This window comes from Protopterus annectens, chromosome 2.part1 (assembly GCF_019279795.1).
Source record: "Protopterus annectens isolate FY-2018-M chromosome 2.part1, PAN1.0, whole genome shotgun sequence".
Lineage (NCBI taxonomy): Eukaryota > Metazoa > Chordata > Ceratodontiformes > Protopteridae > Protopterus > Protopterus annectens.
In genome coordinates, this window is record NC_056729.1 from 947,363,026 (window position 1) to 947,388,445 (window position 25,420).

Below are 25,420 nucleotides of genomic sequence, written 5' to 3' on the forward strand. Positions count from 1 at the left end.
ATATATATATATATATATATATATATACACACACACACATATAGAAATACATTTGTGCATATTGTGTGTGCGTGTATGCATTTGTATGTCAGATGACTAAAACAAATTGAATGGTTTGTAGGGTGCTAGTTGAACTCACCGGAGCAGTTGTTTAAATTGTTTGGGTGACTAATATTAAGCAATTCAGCACTATGCAGTATCTACCCGTCTCTGAATCACATTAATTCTGACATTGTGGTTTGACTTATTTGTGCAGCATGAATTGTGCTTCATCCATTGTAATGGTAATAAACTTTGTTTTGATGTTTACAGGTACTTTATGAATTTGATCACCAAAGATTCATGGTCATGAGTAGACCGCACCAGTTGTGAGTTGATCCAGCATAAGTCACAGTCAGACTTGATTTGTTGCTGTAGTTGTTGTTTGTCTTTTCGGCTTTTCCCGGTAAGGGGTCGCCACAACGGAACTCTGTTCCGGTAATGATTGGCACTAGATTTTTATGGTACTGAGTTGCCAGCCCGACTCCCAACTTTCAGAGAAGGCATGCCCATTTACGCATGTCTTTCGGAGGCCACTCGACCGTGGGGAGAACATGCAGACTCCACACAGAAGGCACTCCCCGCACAGTACCTGAGAATCGAACGGGAGAGCCTCTTGCTGTGAGGCAACAACGCAACCGCTGTAAGAGGGTTACTCTCTTGATTTGTTATCCTTGATCCCCACCTTCGTTTGTTTAACTCTGAGTCTTTTGTCTACCACAGCACTCCGGTTGTAAGTCCGTACCCTTGAACTTTACAGTGCTTTTAAAGCAAGACATATTGTGTAGAGGGGCTGGTCAGTAGAATCAGTCACCTGTCTTCTTCTTCTTCATTATGAATTAATGTGTGAAAGACTAGTATTACCTGCTCCAAATAGATCACATTCTTAAAACTAGTTTTCCAAAATGCTATTTTTATAGCATATTAACTCATGTTATTATTCTGCTTTATTTTAGGTTCAAAAATCATGGCTTCTGGAAGATCTTACTCAGGAACTGACACAGATACTGAAAGTGACAGTTCTTATGATGAGAAAATAAAACATAGATGGGACAGCTCTGATGACGAGGATTTATCTGATGACTCCCAAGTTATGCACCTCCAGCGAGGATATGAAGAGAGAGAGGAAAATGACAGCATGCCTGATGACTTTATGTCAAATCTGGATGTGACCAAATTCTCGCATGAAAAAGCTGCTGTTGGAACAGTTGTTGCCAGATCTAAGGGAGGTATACAGACTTCAAGTAAAGCAGGTGATACAAGTGCTTCTACATCTAATCCCGCAGGAAGGGAGAAAGGTAAGAGAATAAAAATCTATTTATCTGACTGTTAAATGTAACTATTAAATGTAGATATTTTTGCAATTAACTTTTAAAGGTACAGAATGCATAAACCATCTTCTTAGATTGTATTCTTAAAGATCAACTTGCAGATAGCTACTCATGTAGTAGTATTCCCGTTCTGAGAAAACAAAAACTATTAAAACATCCAAACGGGCATATCATTGGTCCTGAGGTGGGGGGTGTACTGTTTTTATAATATTTAACACTATGTGAATCAGGACTTTGAGTCCTGCATCACCCAAAAATGTCTTGAGCTTCCAACTTGTACCTGTCTACTTATGGGCATAAGATTTAGAGAAAAACTCTGAAATTAAACACTGCAGCAACAGCATATATTGATAAACCTATGCGTAAATTATTTAAAAATGCAATAGCAGTCTTAAGTATAAAATACAGCATAACAAGAAGTAGCCCCATGTTTAACAGAATGTTTGGGCACTTAAACAACTTAACATTTTTAAGTAAAATGCCATCCTGTTACATAAATTGTAGTTAACTGGCCGTTTGGGCAGTTTTTCCCTCTCTTTCAACTCTCTGGTTTAAAAGCCCGCGTTTGCGCTTGTTTCCCACCTTTCCTGTAACTAGTCTAGTCCAGATACAGATTTGCTGTATCCAGGACTGTTTTTAAGCTTCTGAGCCCCCCAAGCCAGTCTGTGTTGAAGGGAAGCCTTCTAGCTTATCAGTGGGAGTGGTAAGCACTAGGTAGCCTATCTACCACAAGAGGCTTGGTTTCTGGCCCAGAAATTGTAGTTTATTGGCTGTTTGGGCAGTTTTTCCATCTCTTTCAACTTTCTGGTTTAAAAGCCCACATTTGCGCTTTTCCCACCATTCCTGTAACTAGTCTAGTCCAGATACAGATTTGCGGTATCCAGGACTGTTTGTAAGCTTCCGAGTGGTGCCAAAGTCTGCTCTTCAATATTTCACTTAGATCTGCTAGTTTTCTCCTCTCCTGTACTTTTACTAGCTTATTAGTCTAGAACCTTACCAAACTTCTTGTAACAATTATTGTAGCACACAAAAGTGCTACTAGCACTAAATGTTCTACAAGGAAACAGCTCCAGTACTTATTATTAATGCCAACCCCTCCAGGCATGTCTAAAGGTCAGTTCCCTGTGCTTTCTCCAATTAACCTGGTGAACATAGGCATCCTGAGGCAATGTGGCAACTGCCTTATGTACACTGACAACCCTCTCCTCTTACCTCCCAACACTCAGATTTGTGAGAGATGCACTTATATATGCAAATTGGAAGCCACGCACTCTCTAGCCAAGACTGGAATACCTGGTCAAGAGGAGAAGGTCGATACTTGCACTACATCACATGGAACACATAGCACTTTAGAACACACACCAGCACTGCCTTCACATAAAAACACAAATCATACACCCACCTTCATGGAGGCTCTCAATAAAAATCTACCCAAACAGCAGAGACCTCCAAGGCAGAAACACACTCGACCACCACAACACAACACTAATCACGAGACACATAATTCTCCTAAACAGTGTGCCACTCAATCAAAGCCGCTAAGGCAAAACAGCATTCTCAACACACTAGTCATAGGTGACTTGATTGTGAGGCACACTGATGTCCCACTCAATAAGTTGAATAAGGAGAAAGTAACAGTCAGCTGCCTGTCAGGTGCCAGGATCCACCAAATAACGCACGTACTCAGGTCCCTCAACAACAGGTACAAATATGACTCTGTCATTGTACATGTGGGTGTGAATGATCTGAGATGTACCTCCCTGGACTACATGAAAAGAGACATGGAGGAGCTCTCGGATTATGTAGCCCAGGTGAGTATGACCCTAGCCCTGAGCAGCATCCTACCATCACCCAGAATGATACCACAGTACAAGCAGAAAAAGATTGAGTTCAACAGTTAGCTAAATTTCTGGTGTCATTCTAAATGGACCCAGTATCTGTCTGCCTTGGATGACATGATTGACAGACATTGATGCTTTGCCAGAGATGGCTTGCATCTGTTACCCCTGGGCTTCCGGATACTGGCCAAGGGTCTTACCACCCCTATAGTCCTTTTTTAGGCAATGATCCAAAGACCAAATTACCACCATATCAGCTACAAACAAATACAATCTGAGGGTCATGCTGCTCAATGCTAGAAGTCTAAATCTCAAAATGCACTCACTCGAAGCACTCCTTTAAATGGAGAACATTGACATTTGTGCCGTAACCCCTGCACTACCAGGCTATAACTCATTCCACACCTTTTTGTCCCATAACTTGGACTGAAGCTCCAAAGGCAGTGGTGTTTCCATATTCATAAAGGATGCGCACACCTCCAGACTGGTAGCCCAACATAATGCATCTGAGATACTTCATGTGCAGCTAACATTGAATAAGACAATGATTCAGGTCGTAGCCTGGTATAGGTCCCCAACCATGTCATAAGACTCACACTCCATGTTCCTAAGCACTCTGGAGAATATTAGAGTCCAGCCTAACACTCTCGTACTAGTCGACTTCAACTATCCCTCCATTAACTGGGAAAACTACTCGTGTACCAATACACTTGCCCAACGTTTCCTGGAATTTATTAATTCCAATGCCCTGGATCAGCTCGATCTTAGCCCCACTAGAGGTAGCAACATCCTTAACCTGGTCATTAGTAACATGGGCGACTGTTGCTCTACACCAGTAGTCAGCTCCTCCCTGGTTAGATCTGACCACAAACTAATCACTTTGGAAATCCACATCCCTCCCGCACACACTCCCCCCCACCCCTGCAAAGGTAACCACCATGAAAAACTTCTCCAAAGTTAACTTTAGGATCCTAAAATAGAGATGGCTAACTTCACGGCACCCATGCAAATGGAGAATAGTTGCATGACTGCCGAATCATACACCAATGCACTGTACGAACACGTACACAAATGCATGGATCTCGCCATACCCAATAGAACCAAGACGCTTTCCTCCAAAAAAAGGAAGCCAATCTGGTGGTCCCCTGCCATAAACAAACTCAACAACAGAAGGAGGAAACTGATATGGAATAAGGTGAAGTCCCAAGACTGGAAAAACTCCCTTATCAGCCTCAACAAAAAGTTGAGATCTCTCATTCAAATCCTCTAAATCTAGCTATAAAAACAGAACTGCAGCAGATAGTAAAGACAACCACAAGGCCTTCTATAGTTATGTAAAGAATCTCCACTGCAATACCCAGATTTTCTCCGAGCTACTGCAAAATGGTATCTCTTATACCAAGTCAATAGATATTATCAATATACCGGCTGACAGATTCAGTGCCAACATTACCCCTCTCTCCCCTCCCAAAGGATCAGTCACAATACCAGTAGATTGCCTATAAACAGCACTGTCCAAGGCCAAGAATACAGCTTCCATGGGACCTGACAATATCCCTGGCTGTGTTCTACATGAACTACAGAGTGAACTGTCACATCAACTGTGTGCCCCGTTCAATCATAGCCTCACCTCAGGCTTTGTCCCTACCGAATGGTGCACTGCTACAGTCATCGCTCTCCACAAAGGAGGAACGACTACAAAACCCTGGGAACTATCGCCCCATTAGCCTGACCAGTCTGATATGCAAAGCTATGGAACGCATTATCATGGACCTAATAAACAGGGATATAGGGAATCTCCAACTCTGGATCCCACACAGTTTGGTTTTGTGAAGGGTAGATCATGCCTGCTCAACTTGGTCAACTTCTTGGGAGGGTGGCCTAATGATTAAGATGTTTGCCTTACAAACACAAGGTACAGGGTTTGAATCTCACAGGGGTAATTGGCTAGGCTTAAAAAAAATGGCTCTCAAGGGCAGTTAGCCTAGTACTAATCTATGAACCTATGAACCTATGAATCTTTGACTCAGTCACCAGAGGTGTGGATGAAGTCAAGGTGGTTCATACAGCCTACCTTGATCTGGCCAAGACCTTTGATACCATTCCTCACTCAGGAATCATAGAAAATCTCACTAAGCTAGGCATCAACCCCTATATCACTAGGTGGGTTGCAAAGTGGCTCACAGGTAGAACCCACAGTATGAACATAGCTGACTCCAAGTCAGACTGCCAACCAGTCATGAGTGGAGTCCAACAGTGTTTGGTCCTGGGTCCTCTCCTGTTTGGTATCTACTTCTCTGAAGTCCAGGCCATCACAAAGGGACTCTGGCTGACAAAGTTCGCAGATAATTGCAAGTTGGGAGCTGTTATTAACTCCCCAAGTGATGTTGACATCCTACAGAAAGGCCTTACTGAGACCAACAACTGGTAACAGAACCATGGCCTTAAGCTCAATGCCAAAAAATGTGTCGTCATCCCCTTGGGAAAAACCTGGTTCCCATGAATTTACCACATCAATGGTGGTACATTCAACACAGAAGGCATTATAAGAGATCTAGGAACACAGGTTGATGGCAACCTCTCTTTTGACTACCACATTGCCACTGTGGTCAGAAAGTCCTTCTATGTGGCACATCTAATTACTAAGGGTTTTGCATCCAGGAAGAAAGAGGTCATTGTCTCCCTCTACTCTTTCCTCATTAAGCCAATCATTAGCTACAATGCCCCACTTGCCATGTACCTCACTAAACACCTGCAACAACTGGAGAGGCTGCAAAAGTACTTCACAAAGAGGATCCTAGGCCTTAAATATTTGTCCTCTATGGACAGACTCAAAAAAAACTCCAGCTATTCTCTGTCTCATATCACCTACTTAGAGGTGATCTCTGCTTGACTTACAAAGCCATGTCTGACCCAGCTCTGTTAGAAATGCCACAGCTAAAGAAATACCAATCCCTCCGGACCACATGTTCCAGAGACCTCAGCCTCATTACAATAATCAACAGAACATGCTGGAGGGATAGGTTCATAACCCAGAGACTGCCCATACTCTGGAATAGACTTCCTATACATGTCAAGCAGAGCACTTCACTGCCCCTCTTCAAGAGAAATCTTGATGAGTGGATGGGAAATAGAAAATTAACCCCTGGGATCACTCCAGTGGCTTTACTCAACAGAGGCACTGGGAACTAAGGTAGGGTGGCACGATGGCAGGGTAATCCTATGGGCTAGGCTTGTCAAGGCTCCTGGGCCATTAACCTAGTACACTCCTATGAATTTATAAAATTGGGCCAAACTGAATCACATCAGAAAGGTAAAAATGACTTAGGCAAATGCTGTTTCATTTAATACTAACTGATTAAATCACATTCACCTAACTGCATATTAAAAATAAATCTCTCTTTGTGTCAAGCTCTCTGATCCTACAGTATGGGGGATATGGTGTTCCTCCACACATCACTGGAACACAATGTATTCAACTCTGAAATAGCTTCATGTCAGTGGAAGACAGAAATCCTGACTTTAGCTATGAAGTCCAAGTTTCAGGTAGCCTACATTCAATGAGCCTTCAGCAATCATCAGTACATAATTCAGCAAGGAAACATCACACAAGTGCCCTTCACTTTCATTGCAGTCACTTTTAATAATTTGTCATGCTCCACATATGAACAAGACAGGTCAGCTTATTCTCGTACAGAGTGTAACTGCAGAGTTTAAGTGAAAGTGTCTGTTTATAGATGAATATTGTATTTATCTGTTGACCTGATTTTAGCTTGACTGTTTAAGTGAGGTAAAAACAATGATTACAGCATAGCAACAATAAATTATTGCAAGTGTAACAGGTGACAGAATATAATGGCTAGAGGAAGGAATTGAAGGGGTGATATGAAGTGGGGTACTCATTACCTTGAATTACAGTTTGCATAGTGTAAGATCTAAAAATTTCTTAGGAGTTTTATATCAAAAGGAGGTCTAGAAGCACATGCTGACATAAGGTGGAAGGTGCTGTCAAGAGGATGGAAGCATTAAGAGAAAAAGCAAAGAAGAATATGGGTATCTTACAGTAGAGCCCCCTTTTGCAGGAATAATGTGGGTGTCAAAAATATAACTTCATAACTAAGGACGACCCCCAAGGGAAAATGCTATATTTGCAAATTTGTGATGCTGAGCTGTATTTATCCATGTGATTGGCATAACAGGCAGTGTACTATCTTTGACACAGAAGGATGTGGTTCTTTTCCCACACCAGGTAGATTGATTGCTGACATTGCATAAGGAGGATGCTGCACTCCTTCTTGTGTCACCCTTTTGGATGAGACATTAAACCAAGGTCTCATCTGCAAGAACTTCAGCGAAGGATAGGGGAATGGAATGAAAAACTGAAAGCATATGGGGTGAAACTAAGCACAAATAAGACAGTAGTAATAGCAGCAAATTGGGGAAATAAGAAGAAACTGAGAAGGGAGATAGAAGGGAAGATAGTGGAACAGGTAAATAGCTTCACGTATCTGGGAAGGGTAGTTGAGATGGGAAATCTGAATGAAGAGGTCAAAGCTAGAATCAGAAGGGTTGCAGCCAACTGGCTTAGAGTCTCAGGTGTAGTATATGACAGAAGAATGCCAAATAAGCTGAAAGGTAAGATGTACAAGACAGTGGTGCATTCACTACTGCTGTTGTTGTTGTTGTGTCTTTCGGCTTTTCCCGGTTAGGGGTCACCACAGCAGAACTCCGGTCCACTAATGATTGGCAGTAGATTTTTACATGCCGAGTTGCCGGCCCTGATGCACAACCTTCAACGAAGGTATGCCCATTCACGCATGTCTCCACACAGAAGACGCTCTAACTGAGAATCGAACAGGACAACGTCTTACTGTGAGGTGACAATGCTACTGCAGCACCACCACCGCAGTGGTACAGAAACCTGGGCAGTAAAGGCAATGCAGGTGAAGACGCTAGAGGTGATGGAAATGAAGTGCCTGAGAAGGGTGGTAGGATGTGGGAAAGATGAAAAAATGTGGATATAAGAGCAAAAGCCAAAGTAGCTCCATTTGCTGAAAAGGTCAAAGAGAACAGATTATGGTGGTTCAGACACATGAGCAGAAAAACAGAAGACAGTCTGGTAAAGGAAATGTGGGACAGATGGGAAGAAGTTGAGAAGAAACAAGGATTTCCAGCAAAGCAGTGGATGGGATTGTGTGAAAGAAGATCTGCGACAGTCAGGCATGAGTGTCGAAGATGGCAGGAGTGTGGCATTGAATTGAGAGAGATGGCAAAAGTTAGTACAATACCCCGAACCCATGTAGAAAATGGGAAAAAGGGGGCTGATGGTGGTGATGATGATGACGATGATTAGAGACTACTGAATATCAGGCTTCTGTTATGATTAATTCCTAACTGCCATTAGGAAAAAAAATCATACAATGTGTTCTTTTTTACTTTAGTTTTAGGCATCACATCAAGCCTGATGTATGCACTACACCATGATCAAAAACTTAGAAATGAAGATCAAAATATATGAAATCTGACAAAAAATATACTCCAAAAATATAAAAGGAAAGACAGTTAAAAAGTTAAAAAGTAAAGAATAAAAGTCAGCCCTTTTAATCAAAAATATTGTGATAAATTAAATAGCAAATTAAGTAGTTTTCCTTGGCTGTATATGTAATTGAAATACTGAGCCTACCACTTTGTAACAGATAATACTGTCACAGGCAAAGATTTCCAGTTTTCTATTGTAAAATGCTTGGTCACCATAGAAGCTAAAGTAATTTTAATCTTGTATCATATGGAAAGGAGTCTAACAGATCCAACAAATACATATTAAAGGGGAAATATAAAAATTTAACTTAGTTAGGCAGCCAGCTGATATGGAGTTTGTTACAAACAACAATTTGGTGGCGTGCCCACCAACCGAGGCATCAAACCAACAATGTCATAATAACATTATCAACATTTTACATCAGATCGAGCCTACATCAAAAGAAAGTGGTGAGGAGAATATTGGACCCCGTACATAATTTTGTAATGGATTGTTACATTTTCGACCACCGTATTTCTGTAGATTAATACATCTTAAGTATATTATCTAGGCTTGTAACCCAAGTATTCAGTAGAAAAGAGTGATGCAAAGCTGATTTCCAGTTATTTTTTTCTGGAATATTTTCATTAGGTGTCTGGTCATTTAGTAGTCTGTACACAAGAGAAATTTGTTTCTTTCTCCCTGTGTTAGTTTCCGTCAGCTAAGAGAAAAAAACATGTTAATACTTTTAGATTATTAAATCTAGTTTTTCACAGTCCATTTTTCTGATATTTGTGCTACGTTAGAAAGACTAAATAGGGAGCTATAAATCTTATTATAGGAAAAGGGTATGATATTTTATTTCTGTTCCATGGTATATAAATACAACTAAATAAAGAGAGGCTAGAATCTAAAAACAGAATAATATTTCAAAAGTTTAAAATATCTGAAAAAGAATAACCAATGAATATATGACTTTAAGAACTTGTTACAGTATTCACAATTCTCTAAATTGCTTTATCATGGGATTGCATATTTATTACATTTAGGAAAATAATATTTTTTGAATATCCAGCAAGGATATACAACCATGATTTATGAGAAGAAACCAATTCCATCCTGGGAATCCTTGGAGAGCTATTGCTCCAGATAAATTTATATATAATATATTTCAAGTTACCATGGGATGAGTTAGGAAAGTCTGTAATGGAAAAAAAAATAATCAACAAAATTCATAATCAGCAAAATTTACATTTTTAGTATATTAATTCTTCTTAGTAAAGAAAAATATTTTATTTAATTTTGTTAATTTAATCTCAATTTTTTGAGAAATACATTGCAGGATTCTAGTATTATTCATTCATAATGGGGTAAATAAATCATTCCCCAAAATGAAAAGTTTTTATATTCAGGAACTAGCTTCATATCTTCACTCTAACTTTCTTGTTCATCATATAATTTTAATTTCTGTGGCTAATCATAATTAATTGCATAACCCACAATTTTATGAGAATGATCTAAAATCTTCTGATTTACTGTACAAATATCCATCTTGTAAAAATAAATTCCATCTGAAGTGAGTGTTGATCCGAAGAAGGGGGAGGGAGGCTGAATTTCTCTCAGCAAATAGAATTCTAGATGGACAGAACTGTGAACATTCAGGGTGACATTTAAGAATGAAGATTCAAATACAGTATTATATCATTATGTATTTAAAAAAAAAAAGTTCTAAGTCATTTTTCTGACCCCCATGCCTGACAGTCATTGAGCTGTCACCAATGCCATTTTGCTCCCAAATCTGTGGAAAGCCTATTGAACAGGCAGGACTGAGAGGAGTGTCTCAACAGGCTGTTTAAAGCACAACTCTCAGCTTCAGGCCCTGTCATACCCTCTCAGTAATCTTTAATTCTTCAACAAAATCCTTCACTTGAGTTGTTCTCTGGCCACATCTAGAATAAGCCTCAAATGGGATTGAAAACTGTACCAAGCATGAATTTTCACATAAAGTCTGACTTTACCAAGCTCTGGACCCCTGAATGAGGAACTATCTTCCAGATTACTTCTTTGTGTATGTCACAGAACTCAGTTTTAGATCTCATTAACTAAGTAATACATTCAGTTTTCTGACTAAAGAGCTGTGAGAAGATTCCTAAGAGAAGTCCTTTTACAGACTTTTTAATGGCGTATACCCCATTTCTGTACACAAGATGTTACAGAAGATGTAGTGAGAATTGCTTAGCAATGGAAGAATCAACAGCAGGAGCTTCATCTGAGAGCTCAATTTTTCATATCAGTCTTGCAATGCCATTTTGTCTTCTCATCCATTTTATATGATATAGGTTCATAAATGTGTACTAGGCTAATGGCCCTGGAGCCTTTACAAGCCTAGCCCATAGAAGTGCCCTGGCATTGTGCTGCCCGACGTTAGTTCCCAGTGCCTCTATCAAGTAGAGCCACTGGAGTGCTCCCCGGGGTGAACTTTCTATTTCCCATCCACTCATCAAGATTCCTCTTGAAGAGGGCCAGTGAGGTACTCTGCTTGACATGTATGAGAAGTCTATTCCAGAGCATGGGCAGTCTCTGGGTTATGAACCTGTCCCTCCAACATGTTCTGTTGATTGTGGTAATGAGGTTGAGGTCTCTGGAGTGTGTGGTGTGGAGGGATTAGTATTTCTTTAGATGTAGCATTTCCAACAGAGCTGGGTCAGACATGGCTTTGTAAGTCAAGCAGAGATCACCTCTTAGTAGACGATATGAGAATAGCTGGAGTTCTTTGAGTCTGTCTGTGTAGGACATATGTTTAAGGCCTAGGATCCTCTTTGTGAGGTACTTTTGTGGCCTTTCCAGCTGTTGCATGTGTCTAGTGAGGTACATGCCAAATGGGGCATTATACTCGATGATTGGCCTAATGAGGGAAGAGTAGAGAGAGATGCTGACCTCTTTCTTCCTAGATGCAAAACCCTTGATAATGAGATGCGCCACACAGAAGGACTTTCTTACCTCAGTGGCAATGTGGTGGTCGAAGGAGAGGTTGCTGTCAACCTGTGTCCCCAGATCTCTTAGAATACCTTCAGTATTCAGTGGACTCCCATCGATGGAGGTAATTAGTGGGAACTGAGTTTTTCCCAAAGGGGATGACGATGCATTTTTTGGCATTAAGCTTAAGGCCATGGTTTCGACACCAGTCATTGGTCTCAGTGAGGCCTTTCTGTAGGATGTCTACATCACTTGGGGAGTTAATAATGACTACCAGCTTGCAGTCATCTGCGAACCTGGTCAGCGAGAGTCCCTCCTTGTTGGCCTGGACTTCTGAGAAGTAGATGCCAAACAGGAGAGGACCCAGGACGGATCCCTGTGGGACTCCACTCATGATTGGTCTGCAGTCTGACTTGGAGTCTGCTACTTTCAAACTGTGGGTTCTATCTATGAGCCAATTTACAACCCACCTAGTGATATAGGGGTTGATGCCTAGTTTGGTGAGTTTGTCAATAATTCCTGAGTGGGAAATGGTATCATAGGCCTTGGCCAGATTGAGGTAGGCTGTATGAACTGCCTTGCCCTCATCCACAGCTCTTGTGACTGACTCATAGAAGTCAACCAGGTTAAGAAGGCATGATCTACCCTGCACAAAAACATACTGAGTGGGATCTAGAGTTTGGGGATTCCCTATATCCTTGTTAATTAGGTCCATGATGATGCGCTCGATAGCCTTGCATATCAGACTTGTCAGGCTAATGGGGTGATAATTCCCAGGGTCTGTAGTCGCTACCCCTTTATGGAGAGGGATGGCTGTAGCAATGCAGCATTCAGTAAGGACAAAGCCTGAGGTGAGGCTGTGATTGAACAGGGCACACAGATGTGGTGCCAGTTCACTTTGTATTTCATGCAGAACACATCCAGGGATATTGTCAGGTCCCATGGAAGCTGTGTTCTTGGCCTTGGACAATGCAGCTTTAACCTGTGCTGCAGTAATGCTGTGTGCCTGGCATTCCTCTGGTATTGTGATTGGTCCTTTGGGGGGAGATAGGGGGTAAAGCTGGCACGGAATCTGTCATCCAATATGTTGGCAATATCTGTTGACTCAGTATAGGAGGTACCATTGTGCAGTAACTCAGAGCAAACCTGGGTATTGCCGTGGAGATGCTTGATATAACTATAGAAGGCTTTGTGGTTGTTTTTAGTGTCTGCTGCAATTCTGCCTTCATAGCTGGTTTTAGAGGTTTTGATGAGGGATCTCAACTTTTTGTTGAGGCTACTAAGGGAGTTTTTCCAGTTTAGGGACTTCACCTTTTTCTGCAGCATTTTCTTCCTTCTGTTGTAGAGTTTATTAATGGCAGGGGACTACCAGATTGGCTTCCTTTTTTTGGAGGAGAGCATCTTGGTTCTGTTGGGTATGGCTAGTTCCATGCATTCATGAACGTGTTTGTACAGTGGATTGGTGTATGATTCGGCATTCATGCATTTATTTTCCATTGACATGGGTGCTGTGAAGTTAGCCACCTCTGTTTTTAGGAGCTCAAAGTCAGCTTTGGAAAAGTTTTTCATGGTGGTTACTTTTTCAGGGAGTGTGGCTGAGATGTGTATTTCCATGGTGATTAGTTTGTGGTTGGCTCTAATAAGGGAGGAATTGAATATTGGTGTAGAGCAACGGTTGCCCATGTTAGTAATAACCAGGTCAAGGATGTTGCTTCCTCTAGTGGGGGTAAGAATTGGAACTGATGAATTCCAGGAAGCGTTAGGCCAGTGTATTGGTACAGGAGTAGTTTTCCCAGTTTATGGAGGGGTAGTTGAAGTCACCTAGTATGAGAGTGTTGGGTCGGACCCAAATAGTTTCCAGGGTGCTTATGAAAGTGGAGTGAGAGTCTTGGAACATGGTTGGGGACCTATAGCACACTATGACTTGAATCACCGTCTTACCCAATGTTAGTTGTACCTGAAGTATCTCAAATGTGTTATGCTGGGCCACTAGTCTGGAGTGTGCATATCCTTTATGAATATGGAGACACCACCTGGAGCTTCGGTCCATGTTCTGGAGCTGAAAGGTGTGGAATGAGTTATAGCTTGGTAGAGCTAGAATGCTTTCTGCTGCTTTAAACCAGGTCTCCATTACAGCACAAATGTCGATGTTCTCCATTTTGAGGAGTGTTTCGAGCAAGTGCATCTTGAGATTTAGACTTCTAGCATTGAGCAGCATGACCCTCAGATTGCATTTATTTGTAGCTGTTATGGTGGTAATGTGGTCTTTGGAACATCACTTAAAAAGGCACTATAGGGGTGGCAAGAGCCTTACCCAGTATCCGGAAACCCAGGGGTGACAGATACAGGCCATCTCTGGCAAAGCATCGAGGTCTGTCAGTCATGTCACCCCAAGCAGACAGATACTGGATCCCCTTAGAGTGACACCAGAAACTTAGCCAATTGTTGAAGTCAATCATTTTCTGCTTGTACTGCTGTATCATTCTGGGTGATGGTAGGATGCTGCTCAGGGCTAGGGTCATACGTGCCTGGGCCACACAATCCGAGAGCTCCTCCATGTCTCTTTTCATGTAGTCCAGGGAGGTGCATCTCAGGTCATTCACACCCACATGGACAGTGACAGAGTCATACATGTACTTGTTGTGAAGTGACCTGAGTGCATGTGTTATGTGTTAGATTCTGGCACCTTATAGACAGCTAACTGTTACCTTCTCCTTATTCAACCTAGTGAGTGGGACATCAGTGTACCTCACTATTGAGTCACTTATGATTAGTGTATTGGCCAAGCTGTTTTGCCTTAGGGGCTTAGGTTGAGGGGCACATTGTGTAGATGAGCTATGTGTCTTTTGGTCTTACATGAAGTACAATGTGATCTGATGTCAGTTTTCATTCATTCCTCAACAGGTGGGTTCGAATCTGACCCCCAGATCCAACTCGGCCGTTTCACACAGCTCATGGCCACTAGAACTGGCAAGCTCCTTCTTTATGCATAATGCTGTATCTCCTAACCTACCTCAGATCTCATTTGCTGCTTTCAAATTCAGATATGCTCACTTTGAGCTCTCAAGCTGTGGTGAAGTTAGTTAGTTAAAGTGAACTGTTTAGTTGCTTATCTACAGTTAATTATTTTTTATATGTAAAAAATATATATATATATATATATATATATATATATATAGTTCCCTATCAGAAGCCTGAAACACTATAAGCTTGAAAATCAAAATCCTGAAATCAAAAGCCTGAAAATTCAAAATCCCGAAAACCCAAAATCCTGAAACTCAAAATCCTGAAAACACAAAATGGACATACTGACGTCATTGTGGCTTTGCTATTGTTAGCCCTGTGGTGTTAGGTCATGCGTTGGGTTCAGGTAAGTGTGCGGTTGGTTTTATGTTAGGGTTAGGGGCGGTTTAAGTGAGTTAGGGTTAGGGTGCAGGTTAGGCATGTATGCCATAGTGACAAATATTGGGGTTAGGGGCAGTTTAAGTGACTTAGGGTTAGGGCGCGGGTCAGGTGAGTGTGCGATAGTGACGGACCTTAGGATTAGGGTTAGGGTCAGGGTCAGTCGGTAGATATTAGTGTCTTTATAGTGACATATTAGCATTATTTGTGTTTTCAGGATTTTGAGTTTCAGGATTTTGGGTTTTCGGGATTTTGAATTTTCAGGCTTTTGGTTTCAGGATTTTGATTTTCAAGCTTATAGAGTTTCAGGCTTCTGATAGGGAACTATATATATATATATATATATATATATATATATATATATATATATATATATATCCTCCCTACCTAAACTAATTTAGCATATTTCTTAAATATATATATATATATATAAATATATATATATTATATATATATATATATATATATATATATATATATATATATGTATATATATATATATATATATTCTTAATAGCATTGTTGTAGTATACAATAGTGGTGGATACAATAATGGTAGGGGTGGCCATTATGGCTCTGATTATGCTAAGCCCTGATGACCACTATAATTCTAGTATTGGTGATTTATCTGGACACATAAACTATCAAGAACCTTTAGAGTATCCCTCCTCCAAACGTCCAAAAATTGAAAAGCAAACCTATGACCAATTATTATCGGGGCAATTGGAGGGGATGGAGCAATCAGAGGGGGAAACAAGCTCAGTAGGAGACATTGGTGCAATTACTGAAGGGCAAGAATTGGAGTTTGATGGATGTATTGTGAAAGATGACCCTGTTACCAAGGTTTTTTTTAATTTATTTTCAAAAGGTTTTAAATTTGCTTCCTGAAGAAAAATGTGTTTTAAGTAAGGTATTAATTGATTTGAAAATGTTCATTCGTAAAAAGAATGCAGAGCTTTTGTTAGATGGGCAAAGAGATTTGAGTGATGAATTGAGAAGTAAAGTGTGTGGAATCCCCCTTTGCAGCCCCAGCTTAAAAACTTGGAGAATGTTTTGAAAATGGAACTAAGGGAAAAAGTTCCTAATAACAAGGTTAGGTTTAAATTGACAAATGAAGAAAAAATGCTCTTGGAGTCTATTAGGAAGAATAAATATGTGAGTATAATAAAGCTGGACAAGGGAGGGGGTACGGTGCTTATGGATGTTGTTACCTATGACAGTAAGATGATGGACATTTTATTAGATGATAACAAGTACATAAGGGTCTATATTAATGAGGTGCATATAACGTATAAAAATCTCTATATAGCACTTAATGATTTGGTGCTAGTGGGTTGTATTGACACTGAGACCTTCGGGTTTTTACACAATAAGGAGCCAAGAGTACTGTCTATCTTTGGGATACCAAAGATCCACAAAGATGTACACGACCCTCCCTTGAGGCCTATAGTGGCAGCCAGTCAATCTGTTACTGCAACTATTGCTAAATATTTGGATTTGAGGTTAAAGAAACTTGTCTGTAGGTGCATGTAACATTTTGAAAGATTCATGGGATTTTTTAAAAAGTGTAAGGGATAAACAGATAACCAATGATGTCATTTTTATTACTATTGATGTGATTGACCTTTTCACCTGCATTCCCCATAAGACTGGTTTAGATTTTTTTGAAGAGATATTAAGAAATTACAATAGTTTTACTGAAAAGGAGATTTGTGTTTTTACCATTTTGATGGAATTGGTGTTAAACAATAGTTTTCTTTATTCTGAAGGGGAATTTTTTCAACAGTTGAAGGGAGTGGCCATGGGGGTCATGTTTGCCCCTACCAATGCAAATTTAGTGATGGCTTGGTGGGAGTAGAAATATGTGTTTAATTCAGTGTTTAAGGATTGTTGGGCACTATACAAACATTTCTTGGATGACATTTGTATATTTTAGACAGAGAGTGAGGAGAGATTTATGGATTTCTTTGAATATATCTCCAATAGTACTGATTTTTTCAGATTTACTTACAAGATTGGTTATGACAGTATTGATTTTTTGAATGTTAATGCTAGAGTGATAGTGGTTTTGAATCAAAAGTATACAGGAAGGAGACGTATTGTAATTCATATCTGCATTTTCCGAATGCCCATCCTCACTTTCACAAGAAAGGTATAGTGAAGGGTCAATATGTACGTGGTAGTCGAATTACTTCTGAGGATAAGGACTTTATTGATGAGTGTGACTTGTTGAAGCGTATGTTTCTGGAAAGAGGATACCGAGAGATTTTAATTATGGAAATTCAGAAAGAGGTGTTACAGCATAGGAAAGAAAGATTTACACAAATCTTATGTTCTACAGATATAAATACAAAGGAAGGGAGAATGAGCAATGGGGAAGATGGCACATATGGGAATGCCTTTATTGTGGATTTTAGTGGAATCTCCCAATCTACTAGAGACATTGTCCAAAAGGAATGGGACAGATTCTCTAAGTTTTCTGATTTGAACTTAAAATTTGATGTCCCATTAAAGTTCATTTTCAGAAAAGGTAGATGCATTAAAGACCTTATGGAAAATAAACTTGGGGCTCAGTCTGTTAGAAAAGTGGGTACCTTCAAGCATGGAGCATGTCAGCAATGTCCCTTTATTGCTGACACTTCTGAGATTATTGTTAGTAGTAGGAATAGACATATAATATCCAAATCTTATTACAATTGTGAAAGTAAAGGGCTGGTTTATATTGCGATGTGTAAAATATGCAAAACGTTTTACATAGGTAAGACTGAAAGATGTCTAAAGAGAAGAATTTATGAACATATTTATGATATTAGGACAGGAACAATAGAAATGCATTATATAAACACACATTGAGTTATGAAGGTGCTTCTTTTACTTTTTTGTATTGGATGAGGTAGTAATGGATGGAAGGGGTGGTTCTTGGGAGACCATGTTGGAATACAGGGAGGTGTACTGGCAATTGGAGTTGGAAGCCAACAAGTGGCCAGGTTTGAACAACATGGTCTACGTAGCTCTGGTCTTGAAATTAAGGGTAGTGAAACTAAATTCTATAACTGCTTTGTTGGACAAATCATTGTCTAGTTATTATATTTTTAGTGACAAGTTTATGAACATGATTTTATTGCAGATAATATCTTTATACATGACTGTTATTTTAGGATGTACTGTCTTTATTATACTTATTTATTATAAGTTTTACCTTACACAAAAAAAGGGGAACTTTTTATTCATTATGGATGTTTTTAACTTTTTGTTTAAGAAAGGGTTAAAACTTTTATTTATGTCACATGATTTAAAATTTTGTTAATGTTTGAAAGTGTGTGTGTTTGTGTGTTAGTGTTACCGATTTCTTTCCCATGGAAAGAAATTGGTGTTCTGAGCGTTCACGCTTTAGTGTGTTTGCTGTTTAGGTGTCGACAAAGAGGTGTTTGATTAAACGCCTCTTCGGTGTTATGATATAGACCCCATTTTTCAACCCCCCCTTAAAGAACCTTCTTTAGGAATCAATGAGGTCGTCAAAAGAGATGATTCAGAAAGTCCCAGGATCCTTCCAAGATCCATGTGGAGATAGTAACCTAAAAGGCCAGAAGGGGGAACTCAAATGGAAGACACCACCCATGCAGCAGAGGAGGCAGACAGAACCAGGGGTCCAGAGATTCTTTTTCTGACAGGCCCTATCAGCATTCATGAAAGGAAGCCCTATTGTCCACTTCTGGAGGCAGTTGGGTGGTCATTTATCCCTGCACCAGAGCACCTGGCTAGACATTATGAAAGATATGTGGGTGCAGATAATTATTTCCAGGGGTTATATAATTCCCCTTTACCTTCCACCTCCCTTAACAGTAAACAAAATTCCAGGTGTTCCATGTCCAACAAAAGCAGCAGCTCTAGAAATAAAAAAGGTGCTAGAAAAAAGTCTCATCCAACAGGACCCCCCAAACCAGATAGAATCCAGAACTAACTCGAGATTCATTTTACTGCCAAAGAAAACAGGGGACTAGAGAACAATTTTGGATCTCAGCAATCTGAACAAATCTGTTCAGTATACAAAGTTCCAGATGGTCATGGTTCAGTCCATTTTGCCTTTTCTGCAGAAGGATAACTGGATGGGCTTCATAATGCATACTATCACATAAAAATGAGCAGGCGATCCAAATGTTACCTGTGCTTCTGGCTGGAAGGCAGTCATTACCAGTTCAGAGCTCTGCCCTTTGGCCTCACCACAACCCCGAGGGTGTTCACCAAATGCATGACATTAGTAAAAGCTCTCTTGAGACTGCAGGGATTCCTGGCATTTCTGCATTTGGATGACTGGCTCATAACCGCTACAACCAGGCATCTTCTGATAAAAGCTCAAGACTATGTACTCCAAATTTGCTCTCATCTATGGATTACCATCAATCATGACAAAACTCAGCTAGAACCAACTCAGGCACTAGAATTCATAGGGGCTTTGTTCAGTGCAGTATCAGAAAAAGCTTCCCTTCCTTTACCAAGAATTCAAACTATTCGATTTCAAGTCAAAAAGATAATTCAAAATTCTTCTCTATCAGCTAGATTGATTCTACAAACCTTGGGGTCAGTGTCAGCTGCAATAGTTGTAGTACAGTTAGCAAGATGTCATATGAGAACTCTTCAATGGATCCTAGCAACTCGGTGTATTCTGCACCAACCTGTGTCCACCCAGATCAGAATAACTCAGGCATGCAAAAATTACCTACTGTGATGGATGCATTCTGATTAAATATTACAAGGCCATCCCTTTATTCACCCTGTGCACAAAGCCATAGTGACCACTGATGCTTCCTAGATGGGGGGGGCAGTTCTTGGGAAAAACAGCCCAAGGCCCGTGGTCCCCCAAAGAGGCCAACACACATAGCAGTGTCCCGGAAATGAGAGCAGTTCTCCTAATGTTGTAGGCTTTTCAAGACTCTCTGCCTCCTAGAACTGTTGCTATTCAGATGGACAATATGTCAGTGGTACTGTACATCGATAAACAAAGAGAGACTAGATCTTATCCCTTGTGTTGAGAAGCTGTGAGAGTGTGGCAGTGGACGATTTCATCCAGTCAAATTCTGTTTGCAATGCACATTCTAGGGAAATCCAGAGTAATAGCAGACAAGTTGAACAGGTCCATTTTGTTACCTCATGAGTGGTCTCTCAACATGAGAGTTGCGGAAAAGATATTCCATTAATGGGGGCAACCTTGCTGCAGCCTCTTTGCATCTCCCCTCAACAACAAGTGCAGCATGATCTTTGCCCTGACCCCCCTCTACCATGGGAATCACCGAGAGATGCTCTCCTCTATGGCTGGCCCTCTGGTCTCCTATATGTGTATTCCCCAATCCCCTTAATCCCCAAAGTTCTCCAGAAAGCATCTCAATTGAAGAGCAAAGTCATCCTCATTGCCTGTTATTGGCCTTGTCAGATTAGGTTCCCCTTTCTTTAGACTCATCTAGTTCACCTGCCATGGATTCTGAATCCAATCCCAGACCTCCTGTTTCACCCGACAGACATGATTCACCTGGACATTTCAGGCCTAAAGCTGACCACATGGTTTCTCCACTTCCATTGATAGCCAGGCAACATAGACTCCTATCTGTCATATACTTTTATCTTCCCATAAAGCTTTCACTACAAAGATTTACAGAAGTAAATGAAAAAAAAAAGTTTTTTGGGCACACAAGAAGACATTGACCCTCTCTCAGTACCAATACATAATGTTTTTGAGTTTCTGACTTTGATCTTTAATAAAGGGGCTAGTTCATCAACGGTTAAAGTACAACTAGCTGCCCTCTCAAATTTACATATAGGAAAACTTTGTAAGGCCTTTATAAGGGGTACCCTTCTTCTGAGACCACCTTTTAAAGATCTTACTCCACCATGGGACTGAAATTTAGTATTACAAGCTTTGACTCAATCTCCCTTTGAACCAGCAACTAAATGTGAACTAAAGTTTTTAACCTGGAAAACTATCTTCTTTGTCACTATAACCTCTGCTTGATGACTTTCTGAACTTCAAGCCTTGTCTTCTAAGCCTCCATATTTAATATTACATAGAGATACAGTAGCACTACAAACCAAGTCTTCCTTTCTTAATAAGGTGATGTCCAAATCCAACATTAATCAGTCCATTAATCTGCCAGTTTTCTTTCCAAATTTCACTAAGGTGAATATATTTTATATTTGTTGGACTTTCACAGACCGGTACATTTCTATTTGCATAGAACAAAGAAGTTCAGAAAAACAGATCTATTCCGTGTTTCTTTTGCAGAATCAAAATTAGGCAAGCCAGTTCCAAAAGTAACTTTAGCCAGATTGATGACTGATTGCATTTCCTTTGTCTATAACAACTTTTGCAGAGGATAAAGCTTTGAGAGCCCTTTTAACCAAATCCATGGCAACATTATCAGTGATTTTATCCAGCTCTTCCATGGACAATATCTGTGGCTGCAACTAGGGCTAACCCTCATACATTCATTGCTCATTACAAATTGGGTCTGGTCTTGAGGAGCAGAGCAGCCTTTGGCACAACAGTGCTCAGGAATATCCTTCCTTAGAGTCCTCCCAGGAATTCAGGTAGCTGGGAACTCTGTCCCATTTGTTGAGGAATGAATGAAACTTGATAAAATTAGATAAAGAAGTTATGTACTCACCATAACATTCCATCTGTGTTGTCCATTTTCATTCTTCCTCATCTCCCCTCCCACCCCCCCCCCCCCACCTTTTAGCTGTTAACTTATGGAAGAATGAGAAGGTTATAAAGGACTAATGTTTCTTTGGATGAGCTCCAGGTATTGGCGCCTGTTGTCAATGTGCAAATTTTTCATTTGAAACTATAGGCCATCAAACAAGATCTGAGGCATTTTAGGGGGTAGAGCATTATGAGTAAGGGAGGAGGTCAAATGTTCTAGTAGCCACCAGCTGTAAACAATGGCCAAGTTGGGTCTGAGGGTAGGATCCGAATCCAATTGTTGAAGAAGAATGAAAATGGACAACAGATGGAATGTTAAAGTGAGTACATAAGTTTTTTTGTTCTCTAACGAATGACATTAAGTATCTAATAAGTGCTTAGACTTGTTGATGAGTACCATCTTTATATTTCTATGTTCATTGTGGAAGACGGGTTCCTATTAGCAGAGCGAAAGATCGGAATCGCGAATACGGAAAGAGCGACACGTATTGCGCGAAATACGGAAATGCGAACATCCGAAACAGCGAAAATGGAAATGTCGAAGTGCAATGGTTGGCCCGTCTGCGGTATCGCTCCATAAGGTAAGTGTGTGATAGACAGGACTTTAGGATTAGGATGTGGGTTAAGGTAAGTTAATAGATAGGTAATGTATGTAAGATTTAGTGTAGTGTTAGAAGTAGGGTTTTATTTAGCTGTATGTATGTGCATTATTTATATGTTTTGGGTGTATGTCTATAGGGGAAGTGTGTGGTAGTTACGGACTTTAGGGCTAGGGAGGGGTTAAGGATAGTGCATAGATAGTTGTGTTTGTGGGGTTTAGTGTAGTGTTGGAAGTAGAATTTTGTTATATGTATGTGTATTTATTTTTTTGGGTGTATGTCTGTAGGGGACTTGTGCGGTAGTTATGGACCTTAGGGTTAGGGAGGGGTTAAGGATAGTGCATAGTTAGTTCTGTTTGTGGGGTTTAGTGTAGGGTTAGAAGTAGGGTTTTGGTGCTTTACTTTAGGTTAGAAGTAGGGTTTGGTTAGTGTATGTATGTGGTTTATTTATTTTGTTTGGGTAGGTAGTATGTAGCGGGTGGTGAGGTTGGCCGACTATGACAGTTCGTTATTTTATTTTTCGCTGTTTAGTGTGTTCGGGATTTTTGCGGTTCGCGTTATAGGTGTCGATGTTTAGGTATTCGGTTAAAGGGATTTTCGATTTGCTAATATAGACCCGTAGAAGTCTTGTGTGTGTGTGAAGGTTAGCAATGTGTAGACTAGTTTGTTTTCTGCTGTGGGCAGTCCTACCATGTTAAGGTCTGGCAGTGGAGAGTCTTTGATGGACATATGCTGCTTTCTTTCTTACCCTGATGTGTACTCAGGCAAATGCTCTTGCCTATTCAGTCATTTAATTTTGGTTGGTACCCTGCAAGCAAATCACTTGTGTTTATATGTTTGAAAACTCTGGGTGACTGGCCTTTACCTATGATTTGAAAATGGCAAACTGTGAGAGGATCTAGCCAGCTGTATTGCATGTTGCTAAAATATATATTCTCTTCCTATTCCTTTTAAATCCGGAAATTTTTCTTTTAGTTTAAGAAGCTAAGATCTGTCTAACAAAACATTCGTGATCTGTAATAATGTAGTTATAAAACCAGAGAGATTTGTCTTTAACGTTAAAAATGAGGAGTTTGTTTACTATGAGGGAATACTCTCAGGTCTACATCAGAGGCTTCATCCTGATAAGGTCTTGCTATTTTGTGACCTCCAGAACTAATGATACAGTCCACACAAAAAGAAAATCTAATCTTTGGTTTCAAATCTTGGTCATTTCACTAATTGTTAAGCTGCCAGCACTGAAATTGTGGACAATATCAGTCATATTTGCCCCATTCCAGTGTTGTCAGATATTAGAAGATTCAGACTTAAACTAAGTACCATAATGTAGCCACCAGAAATGGCAGACTGAGTAGTCCACATTTCTCTAAAGCTTCTAGTAACACTCATATAGTTTGCTTCACAGACTAGCTAACTGCCTAATTAACAAATCATCATTTGCTGTGAAGTATTATTTTTACTTTAAAGCAACAGATTACTTTGTGTATGCTGTGTTTGTGCCATTCAGTGGGAAAAAGTCAGAAGAATTTCATTTGAAGCAACAACACTGAGGTGAAGCACTGTTAATGTAACAAGGCATTTTGACTGGATACTTGGTAAAATGTATATGATTATGTGTAAGCAATGCAGATATGCTGTTAATCAGTCAGCTATTACATGTTTACTTTTAATATTACTTATACTTTGGATCTTCTGAAATTCATCATTCATAACAAAAGGAAAACATTTTACTACTTCAAACATGCCATCTTTTATATGGCAGGTTAGAATTTTAATAGGCAGATGTAGGAAAGACCAGCTGCTTTGTTGTCTCCAAATGGCAGGAACAATGTTAGCATTCTGTTGATGTTCTTTGTGTTTCACTGTTGCAGTCATTACATTTGGGTAATCTGCTGGCAGGTTGCCCTAAGTCGGCCTGAATTCCAAAGTCTTGGGTCCTGTGTCGGTTGCTGTCTCCTCTTACATGACATCAGGTCATCAGGGGTATAAAACAAGCAGCTGATGCCATTTTCTTTAGTCTTTCTTGCCACGCGGTGCCCGAAGCAGAAGCATTTCACAAGTGCCGGTTGGCCGACTCCTGAAATATTCGAGTTTGAGTTTCAGAACCGAAGTCTTCACTAAAGCTAAGTACCCCGTTGGGGAAACTTTTTTCTTGCTCCATACCGATGTCAGAAAAAGTTAATAATTGTATTACTTGTGGGAAGCAAATACCGCATAAGGATGTCCATTTATACTGTATTCCTTGCCTAGGCCCTGATCACAATGTGCCTGGCTGTCGGTTTGCTGCTAGATTTAACCAACGCACTATTAAACATCGGTATATTTTTGCCTCAAAATATTTTGGAAACAGATTTAACTACCCAGAAATGTCGTCAGATAGCAATCCGACTACCGGAGTACACAAAAAATGCAAAGAAAAGGACAGAAACAGACAGTCAAGGTCCAAAACCGACGACGAAGCTTCTGCTAACCCAGTCACCGGTTCGCCGGTACTCAGTGAGGTGCTTTCACAGCCCCTGATACCCTCTACTTTCGAGTCGCAGGCCCCTACCGAGACCCATGTGGAGTCCGGCACGCAGCGAGATACTCAAAGTATTGGACCCACGGATGTATCTCCCTCGGATGGGTCCAGAGCCGCTCAGTAGGCACAGGCTTCTGAGGGTGTATTCAGGCCTCAACATTTTTATATCAAACCGACGACAGCTGCAAAACCAAAGACAAAAGCAACTTCTAAAGCTAAAAAACTGACGCATGAGCCACGTGCACAGGCCGCTATGCCTAAAAAACAGATGATCAAAATGTCTGAAGACCTTATCACCTTGATCAGGGGGTACCCAACCCCCTCCTGATAAGAGGCCTAGGCAAGACACAGATTATGAATCTTCAGATTAGGTTTCTGTTTCTTCTGATTCCTCTTCTGATCAGGAATTATCTATACCTCCCTATGAGGATTCTGATGCAGAGGAGTCTATCCCATCTGCATCACCTCCTGAGGATTATTCATTTGGAGAAACCTTGCATAC

At 40.4% G+C, this 25,420-nt stretch overlaps 1 protein-coding gene across 1 annotated transcript in view; it reads left to right on the top strand.

The window, feature by feature from the left end:
- The first annotated feature begins 996 nt into the window (after positions 1-996).
- LOC122794924 (probable ATP-dependent RNA helicase DDX60) overlaps positions 997-25,420 on the top strand; it is a 3,096,781-nt gene continuing 3,072,357 nt past the window's right edge. Inside the window, exon 1 of the mRNA XM_044063517.1 lies at positions 997-1,337. Within this exon, the coding sequence (XP_043919452.1) occupies positions 1,007-1,337 (331 nt within the window). The 5' untranslated portion in view covers positions 997-1,006. The remainder of the gene's footprint in view (positions 1,338-25,420) is intronic.